Below are 20745 nucleotides of genomic sequence, written 5' to 3'. Positions count from 1 at the left end.
AATCTCCTGAAGTGTCGCCCAGTACCTTCTTGCCGCGTCCGCAGTGGACCAGGTCGCAGAGGAACTTCATGACCGACGTGTTGGCTTCCCTGTGGTCCAGCGGGCACGCCGCCAGGGCACACTGGATGATGCCGGACAGCGCCGGATTCTTCAGAAACACCACGGGCATCCTCTGGATGTACCTGTGGTGGGAAGGGCAGGTTTAGAACACGCTCGCTCAGCTTTCCTGACAGAGGACGAAACAGGTGCGAAGCAGGCAAAGGGCAGAGGGGAAACATTACGAGGACACCTCATCAGACGTAGTGAGTGCAAACACACACTAGTGTGCAATCACCGAACGTGTCCTCTCATTACTATTACCATCATCCCTTTCACTTCGTCTCTGTTTCTCCTTCGATCCATTACAATGCCTCGGCGCATGCCCGCATTCGCGTTGCCAAACAAAGGGGACACGAAGAGGGAACAGAATTTGCTGCTTCTTAAAATTGCTACTTCTATAATTAGCATGCTTAGATTACTCTTGCAGTGTGAGCTACGTGACTCTGAGACGCATTTTCAAGTCGAAGGCGCCGCAGTGCATTCAACTGCTCAAGTCACCGAGCTGTGGTGGTGTTTGAGACACGTGTCTTGTCTCACTGTCCAGCCCAGCCCATCATACCAATTGGCCCAGATACCAATTTACCCAATTTTCTTCCCAACCCAATTTCACAACTTCGCGTACGGGAGATTAACTGGGAAATTTGTCATCAATTTGAAGAACCTGTTTCTCATTCTGCCAGCCATCGGGCCACTTTGCGTGCCATCCATTCACCAGAGATGCTGAATTGTTTACCTACTGAGTTAACTATTCTTTTCACGCACACAAAAAAAAAAGGTGGGAAGGAAGGACCAGTCTTGTTAATTATTCTAGGTAATTTGGCTTCACAGTTTTAAAGGCGATAATGTGATCTTTTCATCTTTGAAGTCAGCTTAAATTCTATCAAACATGTACAGTCAAGGGGAAATGAAATGTGAACATCAAAATATAGGCCAGAACATGCAATATCGAGAAATACTGTTTGCGAAGGTCCAATAATGGTGTGCTATTGGTATATAACTGGGAAAGCCGCATTTCCCACCCTTGTTACAGTAATTAATTAGGCCACGTGCCAATATGACTTGAATGGAAAGAAATTGCGCTATGTGTGTGTGTTCTGGTTCATATTTTCCTGGTCACCGTTTCATTTGTCAATGACTGAACATCCTCTGTGGCTGTAATTATTACCTGCTCTTCATTTGTAACTTTGCGAAATTGGAGAAACATCATGTGGAGACAAATACACATTGGAAAGTACCATTTCAAGTAGAAAAGAAAGTGGGGGGTGGGGATTGTATGCACATCAGAATTGGAATGAATGCGTAGCAGATACTGGCATGGTTCTTTTCTTCAGATGTCAGGAACTCCTTTTATTAGCAGGCACGACAACAAACAGAACAAAATTAGTCACAACCGATACAAATTTCGATACAATATGAACTGTAAAAAGTCTTGGGCTGAAGTGCACTGTATAAATTGAATTGAATTTTGAATGTTACGAATGCACTCGGGCGGCGCAATAGATGATACAAATTGCCAAGTGCCTTTGGCGCAATAATATCGCCCCAGAAAATGGCTTTGACTCACAGTCTAGTAAACGCATTTCAAAACAAATTGTACCACATTTTACCGCTAAGACAACTTTCTGACCACAGCAGGCTTCATCTCACTCACAACCGTATATAATTAGGAAATGCAGTTTTTGAAGTAAATAATGCAACGCCATCACTTCTGTAGTGTCAAGCATCCAGAACGAGTACGTAAAAATGGCCGTAAAACAAGTGTAATGCAAATTGCTTATAGCATATTGTAGCACGTATGCCCACTACCATAAAGCAATAACCCTACCAAGGTTCAATGACCTCATTAGCTTGAAGTATGCTAAACAGAGAGTTGAAAACGACCGTGTTTAAGTACCGCACCGATTTGGTCCCCACCCCTACCAAGCAGCGTTTTAGTAGTTCTGCCCGCATTTCAAGCGGAAGAGGAGATGCAGAGAGTCTTTGGTACATAATTTTGGTACGTTCCAGTTAATACAGCAGGTTTGAACACTAGGGGGGATCAGATGAAAACAAAAGGCAGGCAACACAGACCTCGTGCAGAGCCGGAAGAGGTCGTCGACTGTGTCGGGGTGGTTTCGCAGAGCGTCGGCGTTCGCCAGCAGCCTGAACGTGGGGCCGCAGAAGGCCTGCGTCGGTCGCAGAGACGAAAGAAGGGAATCAAGGTGGGCATTACTCTCATTCATTTATTTCTTCCTCCATTTAATTCAAAACACTGCAGGCCAATGCGCTGGCCCCTAACAGCAGGGGGAACATGCCGTAAAAAATATGCACAAATACAAACAAAGGCCCAATAAGAAAAAGTGAAGTGTGTCAGCCAACTATCACTACCCGAAATCTGGTACAGCTCAAAAAAAGAAAAAGAAAAAGAATCTGAAGCTTGAAAATATATATGAGCCAACTGAAAAGTGTGACCACGACACTTGCACCGTGGTGAAATTGGCTTTCCAGAGATTCCTTTTCATTTACCTGGCAATTCAAATGATGTTCGCGCAAACTTCAAGGGTACAGATACTATTTTCCGGCATTAGTCAGACTAACGAGTCCCGTCTCCTAAATGTACCAAAAAGCCGTTTTTTTTTTTCAATACATGAAAGCTGTTTGTACGACTTTTCTGTTTGCATGGGATCCCAGATAGATAATACTCGAGCTGTGACCCAACATGGGTTATTATAACCTACAACCTCTAAAATTTACTCGGGCTGTTTTCAAATTAAAAAAAAAAAAAAAACAATATCCAAAATGCAGATACAGCAACATCATCAATGAGCAAGCTAGATTATGCCTGCAGATTTATAGTTACCTATCTCTGATATTGAATCGTTGCAAAGAAAACAACAAAAAAAGGGACTGGCACCTAGCAATGGTGACTGGTAAGAGAATTATTTGCTTTGACGTGAATAGGTACACCAGAAGGTACTGATATGTCCATTGACCACAGAAAGTTTCACTGAAAACTTGACTATGCTCAACACGTTGCTTGCTTGGAAGATGGTCGCGTAGCTAAGTATTCTTGTTTGAAACAAAGCGCAGAAGACGAACGAGAGACTTTCTGTCGTGCCAATAGAGATAATACAAGGGCTTTGTATTAACATGACAAGCCACAACAGTTGGAATCACCAATGGAAGACGCATAATGCACTGAGCCGACGAATTTTGTTAGACACAGAGTCCCATCGACCTTCCCCATTACATCTCTCAGGCAGCCACATGACAAGCAGAGAAATTTTTTCGGCAGCCACAGATTATGTTTTAAAATACACTGGCAGCTCAGAATAATTTTCAAACAGCTGCTCGGTTGTAAAAAGCCCCTCCCTTAGGCTTCCACAACAAAAACCACTTCACTTGTAAGGTCAGGCTGAAATTTTTTGTTGTAGATGTGTTCATCTGTATGTAGAGCAGTTCAGAAAACAGCTCAAGACAATCGATAATTCGCTGTGCAAGGAACACAACGGACACAAAAAATTTTGAACGCCATGTTCAGACTGTTTCGACGTAAGCACTTGTTTGACATAGCCAGGTTCAAGTGTATTGACGTCCGTTACTGCTTTGCAGGCTTAGTGCCCGAAAGCAACAATAAACAAAATGAGCAGACAAAACCAACAAGTAAACAACAAACAAGTGCACGTAAACACACCTGGAGCATGTCGATGAGCCCCTGGACGCACCCTGTCTCGGAGCCGTACTCATCCACCAGGATGCTCCCCAGGTACAGGAAGCACGAGTGTTGATGGACTTGGTACAGCTGGACCATCTGCAAATGGAGAACGACGTTTAAAGTCAGCGGCTTTCTGATTCCGTGACTGCAATTTCACCTGTCAGCATGCGTCCCCCGCTCAGCCACAGGGGCCGTTTGTCTCAAGGAAACGCAAGAACCAAAAGCACTGGTGTGTCGAGCATTCATCGTGCATTAAAGAATCCCGAGCCATCCTACATTATTCCGCACCTCTTCCCTGCGGCAGGCCTCAGAGCCCAGGGGCGGTATTCTCGAGTTTTGTCCCTTTTGCGTCCCTTTCAAAAGTGTCCCTTTTGGCGAGCCCTGATTGGCTAAAAGCAAACAACCGGAAGTGACGTAACGCAAGCGTAACAAACCTACTGCCAACGCTCATTGCTTTAACCGGAAGTACGTCACGATAAAAGGGACTCAAAAGGGACGTTTCCAAAAGGGACAGTTACGAGAATACCACCCCAGGTATAGCTGAAAGGCACGAAACTAAACTACGCCATCGACTGCAACTCGTTTATCGACACATACCCGTGCAATGAACTTTCATATGAAGTTTCATACTAATATACACTAGAGGGAAATCCAGCTCTAATGTCTGCGCAAGCGGCATTTCAGGGAGCATGCTGTTGTGTACCGGATAGGCATGTTCCACTTGTCCATGGCATGACTCATGAACAGGCTGAAAAGGTGCCTGTGGCTACGAAAAAGCCGCAACATTTTCGTAAATGATTATTTAAAGCTGTTGAACTACTACAAAAATGGCACTTCAAAAAGGTGCAATTTTTCAGGGAATATTTAGAAGCTTCATGGAAGGCAAACAAGAAAAAAAAAATTTTTTTTGTCGATTTTGGTTTTAAGAACAAAAATCTGGCTAGCCAAGCCAGTAGGCAGGGAACGTTCCTCGCTGCTATTGCGGAAGACATAATGGCGCACGATTGCAGTATGTACCAATTTTCTATACCAGTATGAAGCTAGTATACACCAGTATGTACCACCAATATATACCAGTATGAAACTTTATGGTGTTGAAGAGATATAGCATGGATGATACCCGCCGGCGAGTGTCTACCCCTCAAGGAATGTTTTCTTCAGACTCCAGAAAGTATGAAAGCCTCTCTTCTCGCACAGTACCTGCGTGACGAGCGGCTGGAGGAGGAGGTGCGAGTGGCGCCCGATGCAGCGCACAGCAAAGCGGATGCAGCGGCAGCACTGCTCGGTGACCTTCTCATCCGCCTGGTACCGGTGGCAGGCCTGCGAGAGCACCGGCCACACCTCCTCCACCACGGGCTGGCACGGGTGGGACTGGCCGGGTGGCACGTTCACGTTCGTGTTCCTGGTGTTGGGGAGAGGGGGAAGTTCACGAAGCAATGGACGCCAAAGACAACCGTGTTCAATTTGAAGGAACTAGCCTCTAGTAACGCACTAAGCTTTGTTCCAGCCACGAAAAAAACTAACCGAAAAAAAAAATGCAGGAAACATCAAAAATCTTTTAATTGGCTGTCTAGAGTGCGGTCCGACGGTACTATAAGCACTCCACAAAAGCAACATCCACCGGCGTTTCGATGAAAAAATGCAACGTCTGGCACTACTTTGCGTCTCCATTAGCGTAATACGACGCAAACTAACTTCACATAACCTAACAAACAGGAAAAAAAAATTATAAATCAAAAACTAACCAAAGCCATAAAAATTATAATTGAAATTTAAAATGTAAAAAAAAAAAATAAAGGAGGCAAGAGCCAGAATCGAACCACTGCCCTTAGTAACAGGAAGCTAAGACGTAAACTCTACACCACATCAGCAGACGCTCTGGCCCGTGTCAGTTCAGTCCTAAAAATTTCATTGTTGTCGGACGGCACTCTAGACACTGCGTCTAAATTTTGCAGTCCTCAACATCAGCAGTGAAACAATAAAGAAAACACCAAATTATCAGAGCGTTAACTGCACTGATAATTTGCCACTTCATTATCACTGCCATTGGGATAAAGCGGTGTTTTTAGGGGGCAGACTGATATTTTGTCTTAATGTCCCCTTTAGCACATGCGCTGACTCACCAGTGCAGCCACAACACTCAACAAAACGGAGAGAGAGCCCGTAAAATTTTTCGCTAGGGACTGCAATTGACACCATTGCTCGCCGACAACCGAAAGTTCCCTTTGGAAAGCTGAACACCATTAAAAGTGCTAAACCTGCAGAAAACTATGCATCTGGTGGGGAAATGAAGTGCATGAAATACAAGATAAGTCATCCTCAAGCCCTGGAAATCAACCGGTTGGAGGCGACGGTGCGGGAAGTGCATTGCCAATTACACTGCTGCATTCTACATTGCGCCGCTCAACCCTACAGCTTACAAGGTGCACTGAAAAGCCCCGGAAGCCCTTCTAGCTGAACAGCTTGTTCACCGCCTCACACACACCATCATACAACAACATGGCATGGCTTGGATAGACATCGCAATACGAACATTTCTGGCCTGTCGATATCCGTCTAACCATTTTCTCGCAGTGCCCGGGCACGAATTTGACTTTGTAACTGAGAAGTGAGCATTATCAAAGAGGCGAAGGCGATGAAAATGACAAACAAATGGGAGGGAGAGGGTATAAATTTGACATTTTAACCAAGGAGGGCTTGGTCCTCCTCTAAATGCTGCCCCACTGTAGTCCATCAATTTCGCCTTCGTACAGAGCAAAATTTACGAAGTGGAACTGTGTGCATGCACACACACACACACGCATGCATGCACACGTACACACACACACAAAGGAAACACTTGAATAGTACAAGTTTTCTGCTCTGAAATGGCATACCATGTAAGGTGGAAGGTGGTCGAGATTTTTTGCTCAAAAACTTGCCGAAAAGGCCCCCCTCGACCTATACAGTGGTCACTGGCATAATTCTAGTTGTCATCTGGCAACCAGGCAGCCCATCGAGCCTATCCAAACCGCAAAGGCACCATCGCCACCACCATCAATCGGACGCGCCGCCATCTTCGTTTGGTTGCTTCTCTTGAGTTAGTGAATGTGTGCGTGCTACTTTCTGCTTGCTCAAAATGAGTTTAGGCACTTGGTGCCAGTTCACAGGAGCATTTAGAAGAAAAGTTAAACGTTTTCGAAAACCAACAAAATGTCCACCTTGCGCCAGTTCGGTGTCACCAAAAGAAGTGTACGCTACTGGTGTTAGCTGAAGGGGCAGCTCTCGGTATGCAACGCTCGGAAGACGTCGTTTCATGAGCACTGCTCTGTGCACTAGTACTGCTGTACAAAGTGGCAAGTTTTGTACGCGAGTGTCGTGCGACGTCTCTACGAATGCATACCCCAAGATGATTGCTGGCTGCCTCCACAGATTGGCTCTTGCTACGGTCTGTACATGAGTGTCCCATGCTTTGCACTCGCTTCCTGATGGCATGGACTTGTCAATGTTTAAGAAGTGCTGCATAAGCAATTCCCTGGACTGCAAAGAGGACAACTTGCTGTGTGAGCGACAGCCAGCGAGCAATCGTCCGACCACATTGCAGACAATCCTGCCGAGTAATCTGAGACGCTATACGTCAATAAAACGATGTCGTGTATTGAATTATCTTTTTTGCATTTTTTGGCTACAAGGTAAGGGGGTTGACCTATATCCCGTATTATACAGTAGTTTTCCCCTTTGTGCAGCTTCAAGTTGACTTTGCCCAGATGGCATGAGGCAGTTTTTGCACTCCCGTCACACAAGCAGGCCTTGACTGAAGATACCCACCTAAATATGGCTGCCAGCCTGTCGAGAAATACAATGGGCTCGCTCCTGCTACCTTCCGCTTTGGTGTCCTCCGCGTTGATTACCTGCGTCATTTGGGAGAAAGAAGAAGAGGATTGGCTCGCATTCAAAACAAAGGCACTCGGCGATTTCCTTCTGGCCTCACATACGGCATGTAGGCCAGGAAAGGCACAGGAGAAGGCAGATACGAGGAAAGAGGAAGAGGGGACAGTGCCTGTCGGAAAGTGCTTGTGCCTCACCTGTGTCAGACGTTCCGTCTGAATCCTGCACAGCTGCCGCATGCCGTCGGTGATCTGCTCCGGACTCATCTTGGCCAGAACCAGCACGGTCCCTGGAAGCAAACGAAAGTGCCGACTTTCAAGGCGAGCGAAGAACGACAAAAGAATTCCCGCAGCATCGGCTGTCAGTGGGTCACTTGCCATGATGGCATTGGATGCCACAGCAAAAATGAGCTCCTCTACCCAAACCCGACACACAAACTCACAGGGGGGAGGGGAACTGTATAACAATACATAGGAGCCACATGCCTGAGGGACAATGTCGATCAATTGATTTATAAATCAACTTCAGCTGACACTGAAGGTTGCAACAGCTGTGTGATGTCGATTTTTTTTTCACTCCCCCTCCACACTCACCTCTGAATTAAATGTACACTTCCTTGGTTTTGGTTTGCCTGGGCTGGCCTGCTTGGATTAAATTCTAAAAATGCTGTTGCAGGTTAAATTAATGGCCCTAAGCTAGCTTCCAAACCTGCAACCATCGGCAGCGCTTATGGGCCTCAAGCATCATCGCACGCTACTCGTTTAAGGGGGGACACTAGTCTTAAAAACAACTTCTTTTGTTTTTCAAGCAAACTCTGTGAAACTTGTCAGTCTTGCTGCTTTTTACCCCACTGATTTTAAATATGCCATAATTTTTTCAGTTGGTCAATTACTTACCAAGATAATTAGAGATACTTAGTCATTTTTGGAGGAACAATATACAAAATAGTATTGGTCATAAAACTGTAATCTTTACTTTTTTATTACCTTTTTCAATACTATAAACCCTGGTGAATGCAATAATCGAAGCAGTTTTTTGATGCATTGCTTGCAACTAATTTTACAGCTCTTTGAACATTGGAGGCACCAGCGGCAAGGAACCATCTTCAGTCGCATTTCAAACAATAAAATTTAATGAGCTGTAAAATTAGTTCCAGGTGATGCATCAAAAAACTGCTTCGATCATTGCATTCACCAGGGTTCATCATAGAATTGGAAAATGTAAAGATTACAGTTTTATCACCAACCCTATTTTGTCTATTGCTTGACTAAAAATGTCTAATTATCTCTCATTATCTCGAAAGCTAATTGACCAAATGAAAAAATAATGGTATATTTGCAATCGGTCGGAAAAAAGCAGCAAGACTGACAAGTTTCCCAAAGTTTGCTTGAAAATTAAAAGAAGTTGTTTTAAGACCAGTGTCCCGTCCCCCCTTAATACATTTTGTCCTCAGTATTTAAGTTCCAGCTCCCCAGTTCACATAAAACACTTCCTTGGTTTCTTCAGTGCTAATGACGATCACTTAACACTTTCGTTACCATGGAAAAAAATCGGTTTATTTTGGGTAGCCCAGGAAATATTTTTTTTCTTGCCACAGAAAATGATGGATGCTAAAGTGCAAGTTATGAAATGATAGAGGAAGAATGGCGCTTTCCAACAGTAATAATTTCAAACAGATGTATTGCGAATTTTATAAAAAAATTGTGAAAACAAAAAAAAAGCAGCAAAAAGAAAAAAATTGATGATAACCTTAATGCTACTTTGCACATGGTAGGCATAAAAACAATTTGAAATATGCCCTCTAAACAAAAAAAAAACGCTTATAGAACAGTACTGGAAATATGAGCACTGTAAGTACAAAAGTTATGTACATACAAACATATAAATATAAACAACGAACAACTGCGCTGCTCCGAAGCGCTAAGCCAAGGTCAACTCTGGGCAGTCTTCGTGGGGATAACTCGACTATCTATGCACATGGCGCTAAGTGGTCTCGCCTGAACAAAGTCAACACCCTGCAGATAAGAGCTGTGGCCTTTAGAACAGGGCCGGATCTGTTTACAACCACGCGTGCCCGTGATAAAGCGACCGGAAAAGAAAGCAAAACTCAGCGGCGCACCCCTGTTGATGGTCCGGGGGACTTGATGCACTTTCGCTGTCCGTACTAAGGTCTGACGAATCGAAGTCGTCTTCCATGTTTGCACTGCTACCATCACGCACAGATTCAAGCTCAGATACATCGCAATTCCGTAGAAATTCACCGTTAACGCGTAGCATCGGCGAGCGGCGGTGACGCCATAACTGCAACCACGTGAGCTCGTCTTCCCGCCGGCGAAGGACATTTAAAAATCCCCTCGCGGCGAAAAACGAAACTCAAAAGCAAAACTGATAAAATACTTTCTCCCTTACCGTTTGGATGGAGTTAGCGGTGCAGGAGCACTCGGAGCGGGCCAAAATTTGAACTTGTACATCGATAGCATACTATTGATGGGAATAGGCGCGGTCACGAAAATGTTAAAGGTCAAAATAAAAGTTGCTCTAGATCGATCGATTAGCTCACCAAGAACACAAACATACCACCCTTCCGCGTAGGTTTTTTTTTTTTTTTAAATAAGGCGGAAAATAGCGAAAACGTGGACTGGTGGCGCCCCCACTGGCTGTACCGCGCAACTTGCACCGGAAATGCTTAAATTGTCTGGCGAGCGCAACACCTTTCCTGGCTGCCACTGGGTGGCGCTACTCGTCCATTTTTGGGGCGGCGGTATCGCTTTTCGAGGAAGCATGGAAGCTACGCACGAGCAGTTGGTTCGGCGCCAACATTCACAGGGCTTCAAAAGGACAGCATGTTGTTCTTCAACAAAGCATCTATGCTGATCACGGGTCAGATAAAGGAACATTTTGCTTAGTGGTCTGGAGCTGCAAAGGACATGGGAGATCAGGAAAGCACGACTTATAGACTGAAACTGACCAACCTGCTCGGTTCATGGCAGTGTTGTATTCGGTTGCTTTTATACCATTGTGCATCACCACTGCTTCGCTTGCTTGCGGTTTATCATGATGCAAACAGTGGCTGCAGTCGTTGTTTGCGTCACCTTTGATCAGCATTTGATTGGCAATTTCTTAGCAATTAAGGCATCTTTCGGCACCGAATCAATGCTAAAATGGCTATGGGGAGGACAGACTTTCAACTGAAACCAACTTGCTGGTTGCCTTCAGTGCCCCTTTAACAACACACTCACTTTGAAATTACGGCCAGATATTGAACCCCAACTAAAAGCACAATGGAACTTAGAGTATGCTTTCGCAACTTCTGCGTCAACAACAAGCTACAGGTATTATCCAAAGTGCAGAAGGTGTAAGAAATGAGAAGACTGAGTTATTATATGTTCTTATACAAGGTAGATTACTCCGCATAAACAAACTGTTCCCATTATTAACGAAAAAAAGAGACAAGAACAAAACACTTTTTTGCTCCCTTGTCAAAATTTTCGTAAACTCGCATGCGGACAGCCGCAACCAAACTGTGCAAGTTAGCCCCATTACCGGTACCACAGCATGCAGATTTTTCTCCTTCAGAACATGTTGTTCGGCAGGTTTGGGAGTACAGGCCAACCCCACGATAATGAAATCCCAAGACTTGTAAATTACTGCGGCAATAAATGTTATCGGGTCCCCGCTGAATACACGTATAGATGACCATGCATTCAATCTCTCTCGGCAATGAAATGTTCTTGGACTTTGATTCCGCATTAAGAAAATTCGTTACAACTCCGGTCCGTAAGTTGTCTACCTGCCTAGGTCCAACAGTGTCCAAAAAGTTCTCAAATACATTTTCTGCGGACTCGAATTGCGTAAACTTCTGCCACACATCTGTTAACCCTTCGAAGCCCAAAACTTTAATTTTTCGCTTGGGATTGTGAAATTATTTTTATGATCTAAAAGAACTTCCGACATCACAAATATGAAGTAAGAATAAGAAAAAAATTTGGTTCACTGGTGCAAACACTGGGACCCACTGGGCACTGGGAAACACACTGGCTCCCTTATATCGGTTGAACAAGGAAGCTACCTTAATCAGCACGATTGATGGTTCACGTGAAGACAATTACGCAAAGTTTGTATTGCTATCATTTGTATTAACAACGGAATTGCACAGTTTTGCTTACCTGTCACTAGCCCATTGAGCCCCTGGGATTTATGCGTGTTGACACGCATAAACATGACTTTTTTTTAGTCCACAGAAGTACATGCTGCCCTCTCTTTTTTTAACTTTTGAAGGTCCGAGAACCTTTGCTGTCAACAGATGGTGTTAAATGCCGAAAAAAAAAAAACACAAAGTGTGAGAGAAAAAAATATTGTTTGAGTTGTTCCTGAGCAACACTGGGCATCAAAGGGTTTTGGTGATAGCGCTCTTTTTTTCTTTCTCCTTTTTGCCAAAGAGTGAAAGAAGTCCTCCCCACCTCCACTCCCCAGACAATGATGACGTGAAGTGTGAGTGCGTGCGTACCCTTGAGCAGCCCCAGGGCGGCACTGGTGGAGAGGCAGAGGGTGTCCATGACGCTCACAATGTGCAGCAGGGCGGGGAAGTGCACCACCATCTGCCCCCGGCAGGTGGAGCAGACGTTCTGCAGGGAGGCGGCCGCGACGCTCGACAGGCTGGGCGTCTGCAGGGCTTGCAGCAGGAAGGTCAGCACGGGGTCTGCAGCAAAGAAAGAAAGGGACAATGGTGGCAACGGTTAACGAAAGGTCGACATCATAACGGAAAAAAATTCTTGGGGAACTTAAATCTGCACATGTGCCTTGAAGGCGAAAGCGTGGTACATACAACTCCTTAAAGACTTCTCTACTGCCACACCGTATTTGCATCTCTTTCTTCACTCACACTTCTTTGTCGTATGGCAAAGCTGAGGCATGCACCACAGCTTCCCTAGAATCAAGGTTCTGCTCTGCTAGTTTCCAGCTGTTTTACTCCTGTGCCATCATGTTCAGGTGTCATGAGGCATGCACTATTTTATAATATTTAGGTCTCCAATCTACAGTTTTGCAAATTTTATGAAGCAAGCACATTAGCCCCTCAAAGCTCCTGATTCCCGGCCAATTGCTTAAATAGGTATGAAACACGAAGAAAGAATGAGTGGAGATAGCACAGTTGGTAGAGCACTGGACTACTACTGTGCAGACCACGGTTCAAATCCCACCGTATCATGCATGATTACTCTTTTTTTAACTCTTTCTTTAACTCCCTTTTTACTCTTTACTGCAGCGGACATTTTCTTGACCAGACAACAATGACTGCTTTTCCCAGAACGAGGCGCTTTAGGCTTTCACCATAAAAGTAGGTTTGTTTACAAGACAGCAGGCGCAATCAGATATTTGAAGAAATGTTCGCAGCAATGTTCGCAGATGGCAGACCACACTTTTCTCTTTATTATAAAGGAGCAAACCATGCTCAGTGAATCGTTTCGTTTCGTTGCCAGCATCTAGTTTCTAAGGGTTATCTTATCCAGCACTAGAAGTGGGATATCCATTTGCTCCTTTCAGCATTAGGCTGCACCCAAATCTCGCTTGATAGGAAAGAGTGTATTCTATTCCACACTCACCAAGACCGATCTTGTTGGATTGACAATGTTCTCAATATAACTGGATGTTAAGGAAAAAGACTGCACTCCCAGGTAAATGTGTGAAAACCAATTGCACAACATTTGATTTGGCACCGCTTCAATGTGTTTGTCACTTTTATTTATGCGTTTATGCTTTTCTTATTGTTTAGTGCTAAGCACAGGTTCGCTCAAATAAACTTTATTTTCTAAAAGAACCTCGGATCGTTCTTGACTATGTGACTATCTTACCTTCCAGCTTTAGATTACTGGAGGTGTTATACAGTCGAATAGTCACTTAACAAAATTCACGATTTCGCTTCTCAATGCTTGTCTCTTTTGACTTTGACAAATTGTTGGAGCATGCTGCTACCAACGACACGTAATGATCTATTTTGAATGCATGCAAATATTTTTTTTTTCTTCTGATAAGTTCCCGATCGGCTCCCAGAAGAGACTTCCCAGAGACCTTTCCGTTCTGCTCCCAGTTGCAGGGCCCCTTGATGCTCCCAGTTGCAGGGCCCTTTGAGCAGAGTAAAAGTACCCACCCAAGTACTGGGGATGCTTGTCGATCCACTCGCACAGCTCCCCAAGCAGCTGGATGCTCGTGTGCCGTACAGCCAGGTGCGTTTCAGCGGGAAGCTTCAAAATGGCCTCCACCACCTCGGGAACCGTCTCGTTCTCCTCCCTGAAATGAGGCAGACAGCAAGGATGAAACACACAGCATTCAAACCTCAATGTAATATGTTGCACACTTTGAATGTAGGCTCTCGTTCTGTGGATTATTGCAGTCAAAGTGTGCCACAATTTCACGACACATCATTACACCTGCTGGTCACGCTTAACCATGCATTCCGCCATTCCCAGTATCGCGGAAACGAAAAATTCATCCTTGAACTCAGAAAACTGCCCATCCCTTGGTGTAACACAGCTCCCAATCCAACCAAAGCGCTCGGAAATGCAACGAGGTTGTTTTGCAGTTCACTCCAAACCAGCTACTACACATGTTCTCACGTTGCCCAAGAGTAATGAAAATAGAAAACTAGCCTGTACACTCAGCGCATAGACACAACTGTGTCCGCACATTTTCCGTCCAATTCTGCAGAACGCAGTGCTGTAACTATTTGCAATTTTCAGCTTTTGCATCTTAAGCTATAGTACTCAGGTTGTGAAATACAAGTCTATCTGCGGACGTCCAAACCTCTCAATGCAGCGACAGCAAAAGTTGACAAGCGGTTTTAGTTGCTCGCACGGCAGCACAGGCACGTATGCACAAAACGTCACCTACGGCACGACATTCTTGGCGACAGCAGCCATGGCGAACAGGGTGGCCTCAGTGACCTCCCAAGTGGCCTGCGGACCCTGGTTCTTCAGGTTCTCAAACATCTGCCAAGAAATGAGGAACGGCCAGGAGGAAAAGACACTGGTTGCAGACGTGAGCTCCCCGTCGCTTGTGTCACCAATAAGAAAAGCAACAACTTACAAGCTTGTTTGATACACTTCATGCTGTGACTTCACAAGTGTCACAGAGCTTGACGTACCTCATACGTTCGTGATATCAAGAAACAGTAATGTACTTTGCTAGGCTGTGCATGCATGCGCACTTTCATACCTCAGGCTTTACATTTAATTTTATTTTTTTGCACACCTGGTGGAGAACCTTCGAAACGCCTACCCATATCTTCTTCCCTTGTGAGTGCCCTCTGGATGGCCCTTCTCTCTAATGGTAGATAGATTTCCCTAGTGGCCCTTCTCCAAACTATCCAAAGACCACTAGTAAATACTACTAGTAAATAGTACTAGTAGCTCCGTGACAATATGACGAGTGGCGACTTTCGTGTACTCTTAAGGAAAAAAAGGGGGACTTGACCTATATTCAAGTTCATACGGTAATTCTCCAAAGTGTTTGCCGCACTAAGACACAGTTTTGACACCTTCAAAACAGCTCATCCGACACAAAAGTTGCAAGGCCACCTTCCCCATCACTTACGATGCCTCCCCCACACATGCTGCCAATTCGCAAACCAAAAGAAAAAGCATGACAACAGAGTGGTCGTTGTCTATGTACCCATCAAAACAACTTTCTTAAAAGAAGGATAAAACACACCCCTCACGTTGACTCACCTGCTGAAAGCAGTTTGCAGAGCCCACCAGGTAAACGACGTCCTTGATGAGTTCAGCGACTCGGTTCCGAAAGTCGCCAAAATCGTCTCTCTCACTGGGCACCCCTTCCTGCAAGGTGGTGGTTGTGGAGAAACGAGAGTATTACGACACCGCCTGGCCTCTCTTGCACACCAGTAAACGCATCAACAATTGATGGTGGGGTTTTTAACGCGCCGACGCAACGCAGGCGATGAGGCGCGCTGTAGTGGAGGGCTCCCCTGGATTAATTCTGACCACCTGGGAATTGTTCATGAGGTGTGCTCAAATCTCGAACCCACAGGCGTTCTCACTTTTCATCTCCATCAAAAAAGCTGCTGCCACGGCCGGGACCAAACCTGTGTCCTTGAATCCGCGTTCTTGGACTCGGCAGTGCCAGCTACAGTGTGGCTGGCTCTCAGCGGAAGTTTCGCATGGAGCCCGTATTTGTAAGTAAACTCAAATTTGGTGAACATTTAGCGGAGATGGGTTTTGCTACTTACTTAACTGTTGCTTCTGCAATTAGCATGCTCAAAATTAGTCACGTAGACCTTAGAACATGTTTCAAAAATACAGACCCAAGTCTAAGGCGTCAACGCATCCACTAGGTCCACCCAGCTAGTACCAACAAGCTGTAACGGTATTGGAAACCCCTGATTCGATTCCAATCCAAGCCAAAATTTAAATTTTCAACTCCGTTAGTTGACTTTGTTTACAGAAGCTTCTCCGAGAAATTTGGTGTCAATCCCAGCATCCTTTGACCTGCTTTTTATGTTCTTTAAATGATGGCCAGCCATTTTGATTAATGTCACTTTGTCCGCCACACCAATGCAACACCACTTTTTCAACCTATTAAGTCATCTAATGCTTCCGCATTAAAAATTGCGAGCAAGAGAGATTATCCTGATGTGGCACTTACACGGGCTGCCTGAATTTAGACTCTGCAAGCCCATACCAAGCACCTCAACCAGGGGCCGTGTGTCAGCCTGCCCGACAGTTACGGCTGATTTCGCAATTATCATCTCCTTATCAAGATTAGAGAAACTCAAAGGCAAGGTGCACATGTCGCCTTACCAGCACAAGATTCAACAGCACCTGCTAGCACAACACAAGTGATTTTCATTGTCAGCACACAGGGGATTCAAGAAATGAGAGCCCAAAACCAGAGTGAAGGTGAAACGACATTACGATTACGCCTGTCATAATTACATCTGCATTATACTTGCATAGCAATTGCACCAGTTATAGTTATGCCTAACATTACAACCACATTATAACTACCCCTTTTCACTCCCTCAGCCCCTTGCTAAACGAGAGGGTGTGTCGACGAGGCAGGGTGTATAGGGACCCAAACCGGGAGTTAGTCCTGTGACACTAGTGCCATTTTTTTGCCGCAGCAGTGGAAAACAGAAGTTCTGGGCTGGCAATTGATAATCTCACCTATTCTTAGCGGAGCATTTTTTTGCGCGTGCCTGGAAATGCACGATGCGGCGGCTGGCGTACGGTGTGTGCTTGCATAGGCAGTCCTGCTGAATCAACGCTTGCTTGGCTCAAGCGGCGACAAACACTTCGTATTTTTTTTAATTTTCCCTCCCTCCATTGCCACGACAAACTGGCTTTGGCTGAGGGCAAGGAAAAATTCACAATAAAAAGAAACAGACGGCAAAGAACGGACCACTGGCTCTCATCGTGCCCTCTCTCTCTACACGTCTAACCCGACCTACCCTGGAGTCTGCGACATTAGCCTGTGTTTTGCTTCTTTTTGGAGGTTGAGGGCGGGTCCATATCAGTGCAGGGGGGACACCATATTGGCCTACAAGCACTCGGTGACCAGTGTGGCAGACGGAGCTGTGTGGGCCCAGCAGAGCTGTGAGGGAAGTATTTTTTTTTTATGCGGTTATGTTTAGCAGATGCATTGTCACTTTTGTTAAAGTGTTACGTGTTACCCTGTTTATTAAGTGTGTGTTTTTCACAGGCAGTCAGAGCGAGTTCTTCGGAGGCAGTGATTGCTGCAGAAAACGCATACCTCCTGTGCAGCGCATGGCTGCACAGCGGAATGCTGATCCCGGCAGCCACAGCGTTTTTTCTCCCACAACAGATGCCACTAGCTCAAGCTAGGCCAAGTGCTTTTGACGCTATCTAGCCGCCCTAGGAAGCGTCTTTTCCACTCCTGTCTTGTTCTTCCCCCGTGAGGGACCCTGTGGGGCGCCTAGAAGAGGGTGTCGAGGTAAACGCAGAGATGCCCACCTTGTCGGGGTCCAACTGGCAGTGCCGGCAGAGGGCCACGATGAGCATCTGGATGTAGCGGCCAAACAGGGCGTTCAGCACGTCATTGCTCTCCTTGTACAGGGCCTCCGACAGCCGGTACCACAAGTTGAACGTGATCTCCGCCACCTGGCCACACACACATACACCACAGCGGTCACCGTACCGCCAAACAGCTCGCTTCCGAGACATTCAACTCCCCGCAGAAAAGAACAATGGCGCATGACATATATCAGTGCTTATGCCTGGCACAGAGTTTCATGCTAATATACACTAGAGGGAAACTGGTCACTGCAGTCGTGTGCCGTTGTGGACACCGCCATAGAAGCTAGCAACTATCCTCTTCAACTCGTCTTGGCTAGCCACACAGCTTCTTTTCAATCCTAAAACCAAAAGCAACCAAAAAGGGCAACATTGTTTCTTTCTTTTTTGTCTTGCACGAAGCTTCTAAAGGGAGCTATGACAAATAAATGTTTGGGAGCTTCACTATTGCATCGGTAAATAAAATTGACAACTTTAAATAATTTTTTTACGATAATATATATATTTTTTTCACAGCCACAGGCAACTTTTTGGTTTGTTGGTGAGGCATGCCACGTAGCAATGAAACGCGTCCCTGTGATACATGACGGCACACTCACTGAAATGTGGCCCACTAACACTTGCACTAGATTTCCCTCTAGTGTATATTAGTATGAAACTACTCGCAACCTGGAAACAAGAAGAATTCATTTCCCACGACCTTAACAGGAATCAACTGTACTAGCCCATACAACGTGTTATGTCTTTAAAAAATATTTTGACAACACAGCTGGCTTGATTCCTGTCAAACTTTGAACAAAGGTCAAATACCATGGCCACTGCACTTTTTCTGCAAAAACGTGGGCAACTGTGTTGCCCTTCTAATAAGACATTGTTTTTGTTTGTGGGTGCAGAAGAAGCCTTTTTGAGCTTTCAGCGTAGAAATTTTCTCTCTCTCTCTCTCTCTCTCTCTTACAGGCGAAAACTGAAACCAGGGCACTGGTGTGGCCTGTGTTATACAAAATAGACCATAAATTGAGACTTTCATGCAAAACCTGACTGGAAAGGATTCAGTGCCTCTATCAATGAAATCTGTTCAAAGACAATTTTGTTGCAACACCATGTGCATCAAAAAATAAATTAAACTATTTTTTTTTTCTCTCTCTCTAGACACAAACCACATCATATCTCAGCAGACCAAGTACGGAGGCAAGGAAGTTTCATCTCCAACCTCTACTTTCTGAAACGAAAAATAAAATAGGCTCCAGAATCTACTCTGCTAACCGCAATGCTTGTTAATCCCACTCGTTTGCAACATGAGCCACTCACCTCGTAGTCATAGTGGCCAACGCAGGTCAGAAGCAAATCCAGGCACCGTGGGTCTCCAAGACCCTAAGGAAAGAAACAAAAATTAGAAAAAGAAGAGACAGCTTGTGATTTATCGGTCAAGGTCTGATACAGATTAGCACAAAAGTGACCAGAAACACTACACCCACTGGCATAATGGGCAAACTACGTAGGGTCCAAGCTAGGAAAAAGAAAAAAAAGTGTTCCCCGAAATCGAAAGTTCAACCCACCTGTCCTGGATGCTGAATCATGTCGTCAAGCAATGACTCAGCGAGCTCCGTGAAGATTCGGCAGTAGTTCACAGATCTGCATTTTGGCCGAATAACAGAACCAGTTCAGAAGAGAGACGAAGACAGCACAAACAAAAGCAAGCAAATAAGGAGACAAACAGGAGATAAGCCGACAATCAAAAGTATCTATAAATAGAAACGGCCAACAAGAAAGCATTAAAGAGGCACTCAGCTCGTGCAATTTTTTGCCTCTCCAGGCATTTCGTTTGAAACGCTCGGGAGGGGAGAAAAACGCCAAGAATGCCACACAGACTGCATCCCACTTGTTTTCAAACAGTTAAATGTAACTCTACTCTCCTGAGTGATTGGAAATGGTAGACAGTGCCGCTGCCTCGAGGCGAACGAATAAAAAAGACACCAATTTTAGTGGACGAGATTTTCCTATGTCACCGCGAGAAACTTGAGACGCATTTTTTGGCTACTTCTGATGAAATTTTCGACTGAAATTTTGAACTGGCATACCTTAACATTCAAAATGATAATTCAATCCAAAACACAAAAAGAAAAATTGTCGAAAAAAAGTCAACTTTTCAACCTGCCTCTCCCCTCAAGCATTGTGTGTTCTACCTATGTTCCATATCTCCCAACACTTCACGGCAGCTTTCACTATATTCTCAGAAGAGTCTGTGCTCCCCTTTTTTTCAAACTTCTGGAGTCTGAAACAGCGGATAGTTTATTGTACAAGAGGTGGAAGGGTTGAGCTCAACATCAGACCAGCTCAACATCAGACCACCTCGTCAATACGCCTTAATCATGGCCACATGCATGCTACTAGAAGAGCACCTAACAAAGAGAATCCATCTTTAACAATTAAAGTAAAATTTGAGACTTTAAGCCGCAGGCTGACCTGTCCCCATCAACCCAACAGCAACCCTGCGTGACAACAAGTAATCCGGTCACCCAGGCACTTTCAATCCAAATTGAAGTGAAGCGGGATTGACTTTTAGAGCGCGCTCAGCGGTCCGCTGCTGCTACACAGCACGTTTCCATCCTGATTGAAATTTTGCGCTCTCGCACCACATGGTACCGAAATAGTAAATTTTGCGGCCAACATCAGGTAACCCTGCACAGCCAAAGCTTGTGCCAAGGTCATCCGCTGTAATGAGGTTGTTTGTTGCAACACGAGCAATTTGTGTTGCCGTCTGTGAGTCCCGTTTTTGCGACGACGGCTGGCTTCCTCTGTGTTCTTCTTTCATATTCACACCAGAAGTGACAATACTGCAATTTGAACTAGCGATAACTGTTGTACTCGATACAGCCGTTGGCAGGCGTGGCTACGACAATTTTGTTTTTAGGTGGGATTGACCTGTTGAAATTTTGCAAAAGCAGGTATACTTTACTGAATAAATACAATAACACCCTTGTTTAAGTCGTTATTTTATACAATTTGCAGCATTAGTTGGCGTTGTCACCTTCTGTGGCATTA

The 20745-nt window shown here is 45.0% G+C and overlaps 1 protein-coding gene across 2 annotated transcripts in view; it reads right to left on the bottom strand.

Annotated features, from left to right (window-relative positions):
* Nucleotides 1–20745, bottom strand: part of Tnpo-sr (transportin 3) — a 45207-nt gene that overhangs the window by 7534 nt on the left and 16928 nt on the right. For both annotated transcript variants that reach the window (XM_077674205.1, XM_077674204.1), the window contains exons 10-22: nt 19260–19335; nt 19012–19074; nt 17644–17790; nt 15382–15489; nt 14546–14643; nt 13806–13945; nt 12168–12359; nt 7858–7949; nt 7601–7683; nt 4994–5195; nt 3773–3889; nt 2170–2264; nt 26–182 (exon numbers count right to left, since the gene is read on the bottom strand). In XM_077674205.1, the coding sequence (XP_077530331.1) occupies nt 26–182; nt 2170–2264; nt 3773–3889; nt 4994–5195; nt 7601–7683; nt 7858–7949; nt 12168–12359; nt 13806–13945; nt 14546–14643; nt 15382–15489; nt 17644–17790; nt 19012–19074; nt 19260–19335 (1570 nt within the window). The remainder of the gene's footprint in view (nt 1–25; nt 183–2169; nt 2265–3772; nt 3890–4993; nt 5196–7600; nt 7684–7857; nt 7950–12167; nt 12360–13805; nt 13946–14545; nt 14644–15381; nt 15490–17643; nt 17791–19011; nt 19075–19259; nt 19336–20745) is intronic.

This window comes from Haemaphysalis longicornis, unplaced genomic scaffold (genome assembly GCF_048455015.1).
Source record: "Haemaphysalis longicornis isolate Haplotype H1 unplaced genomic scaffold, Haemaphysalis longicornis Haplotype H1 scaffold_6, whole genome shotgun sequence".
Classification (NCBI taxonomy): Eukaryota; Metazoa; Arthropoda; class Arachnida; order Ixodida; family Ixodidae; genus Haemaphysalis; species Haemaphysalis longicornis.
Note: the sequence above shows the minus strand (reverse complement) of the source record. Positions and strands in the feature narration are given on the sequence as shown.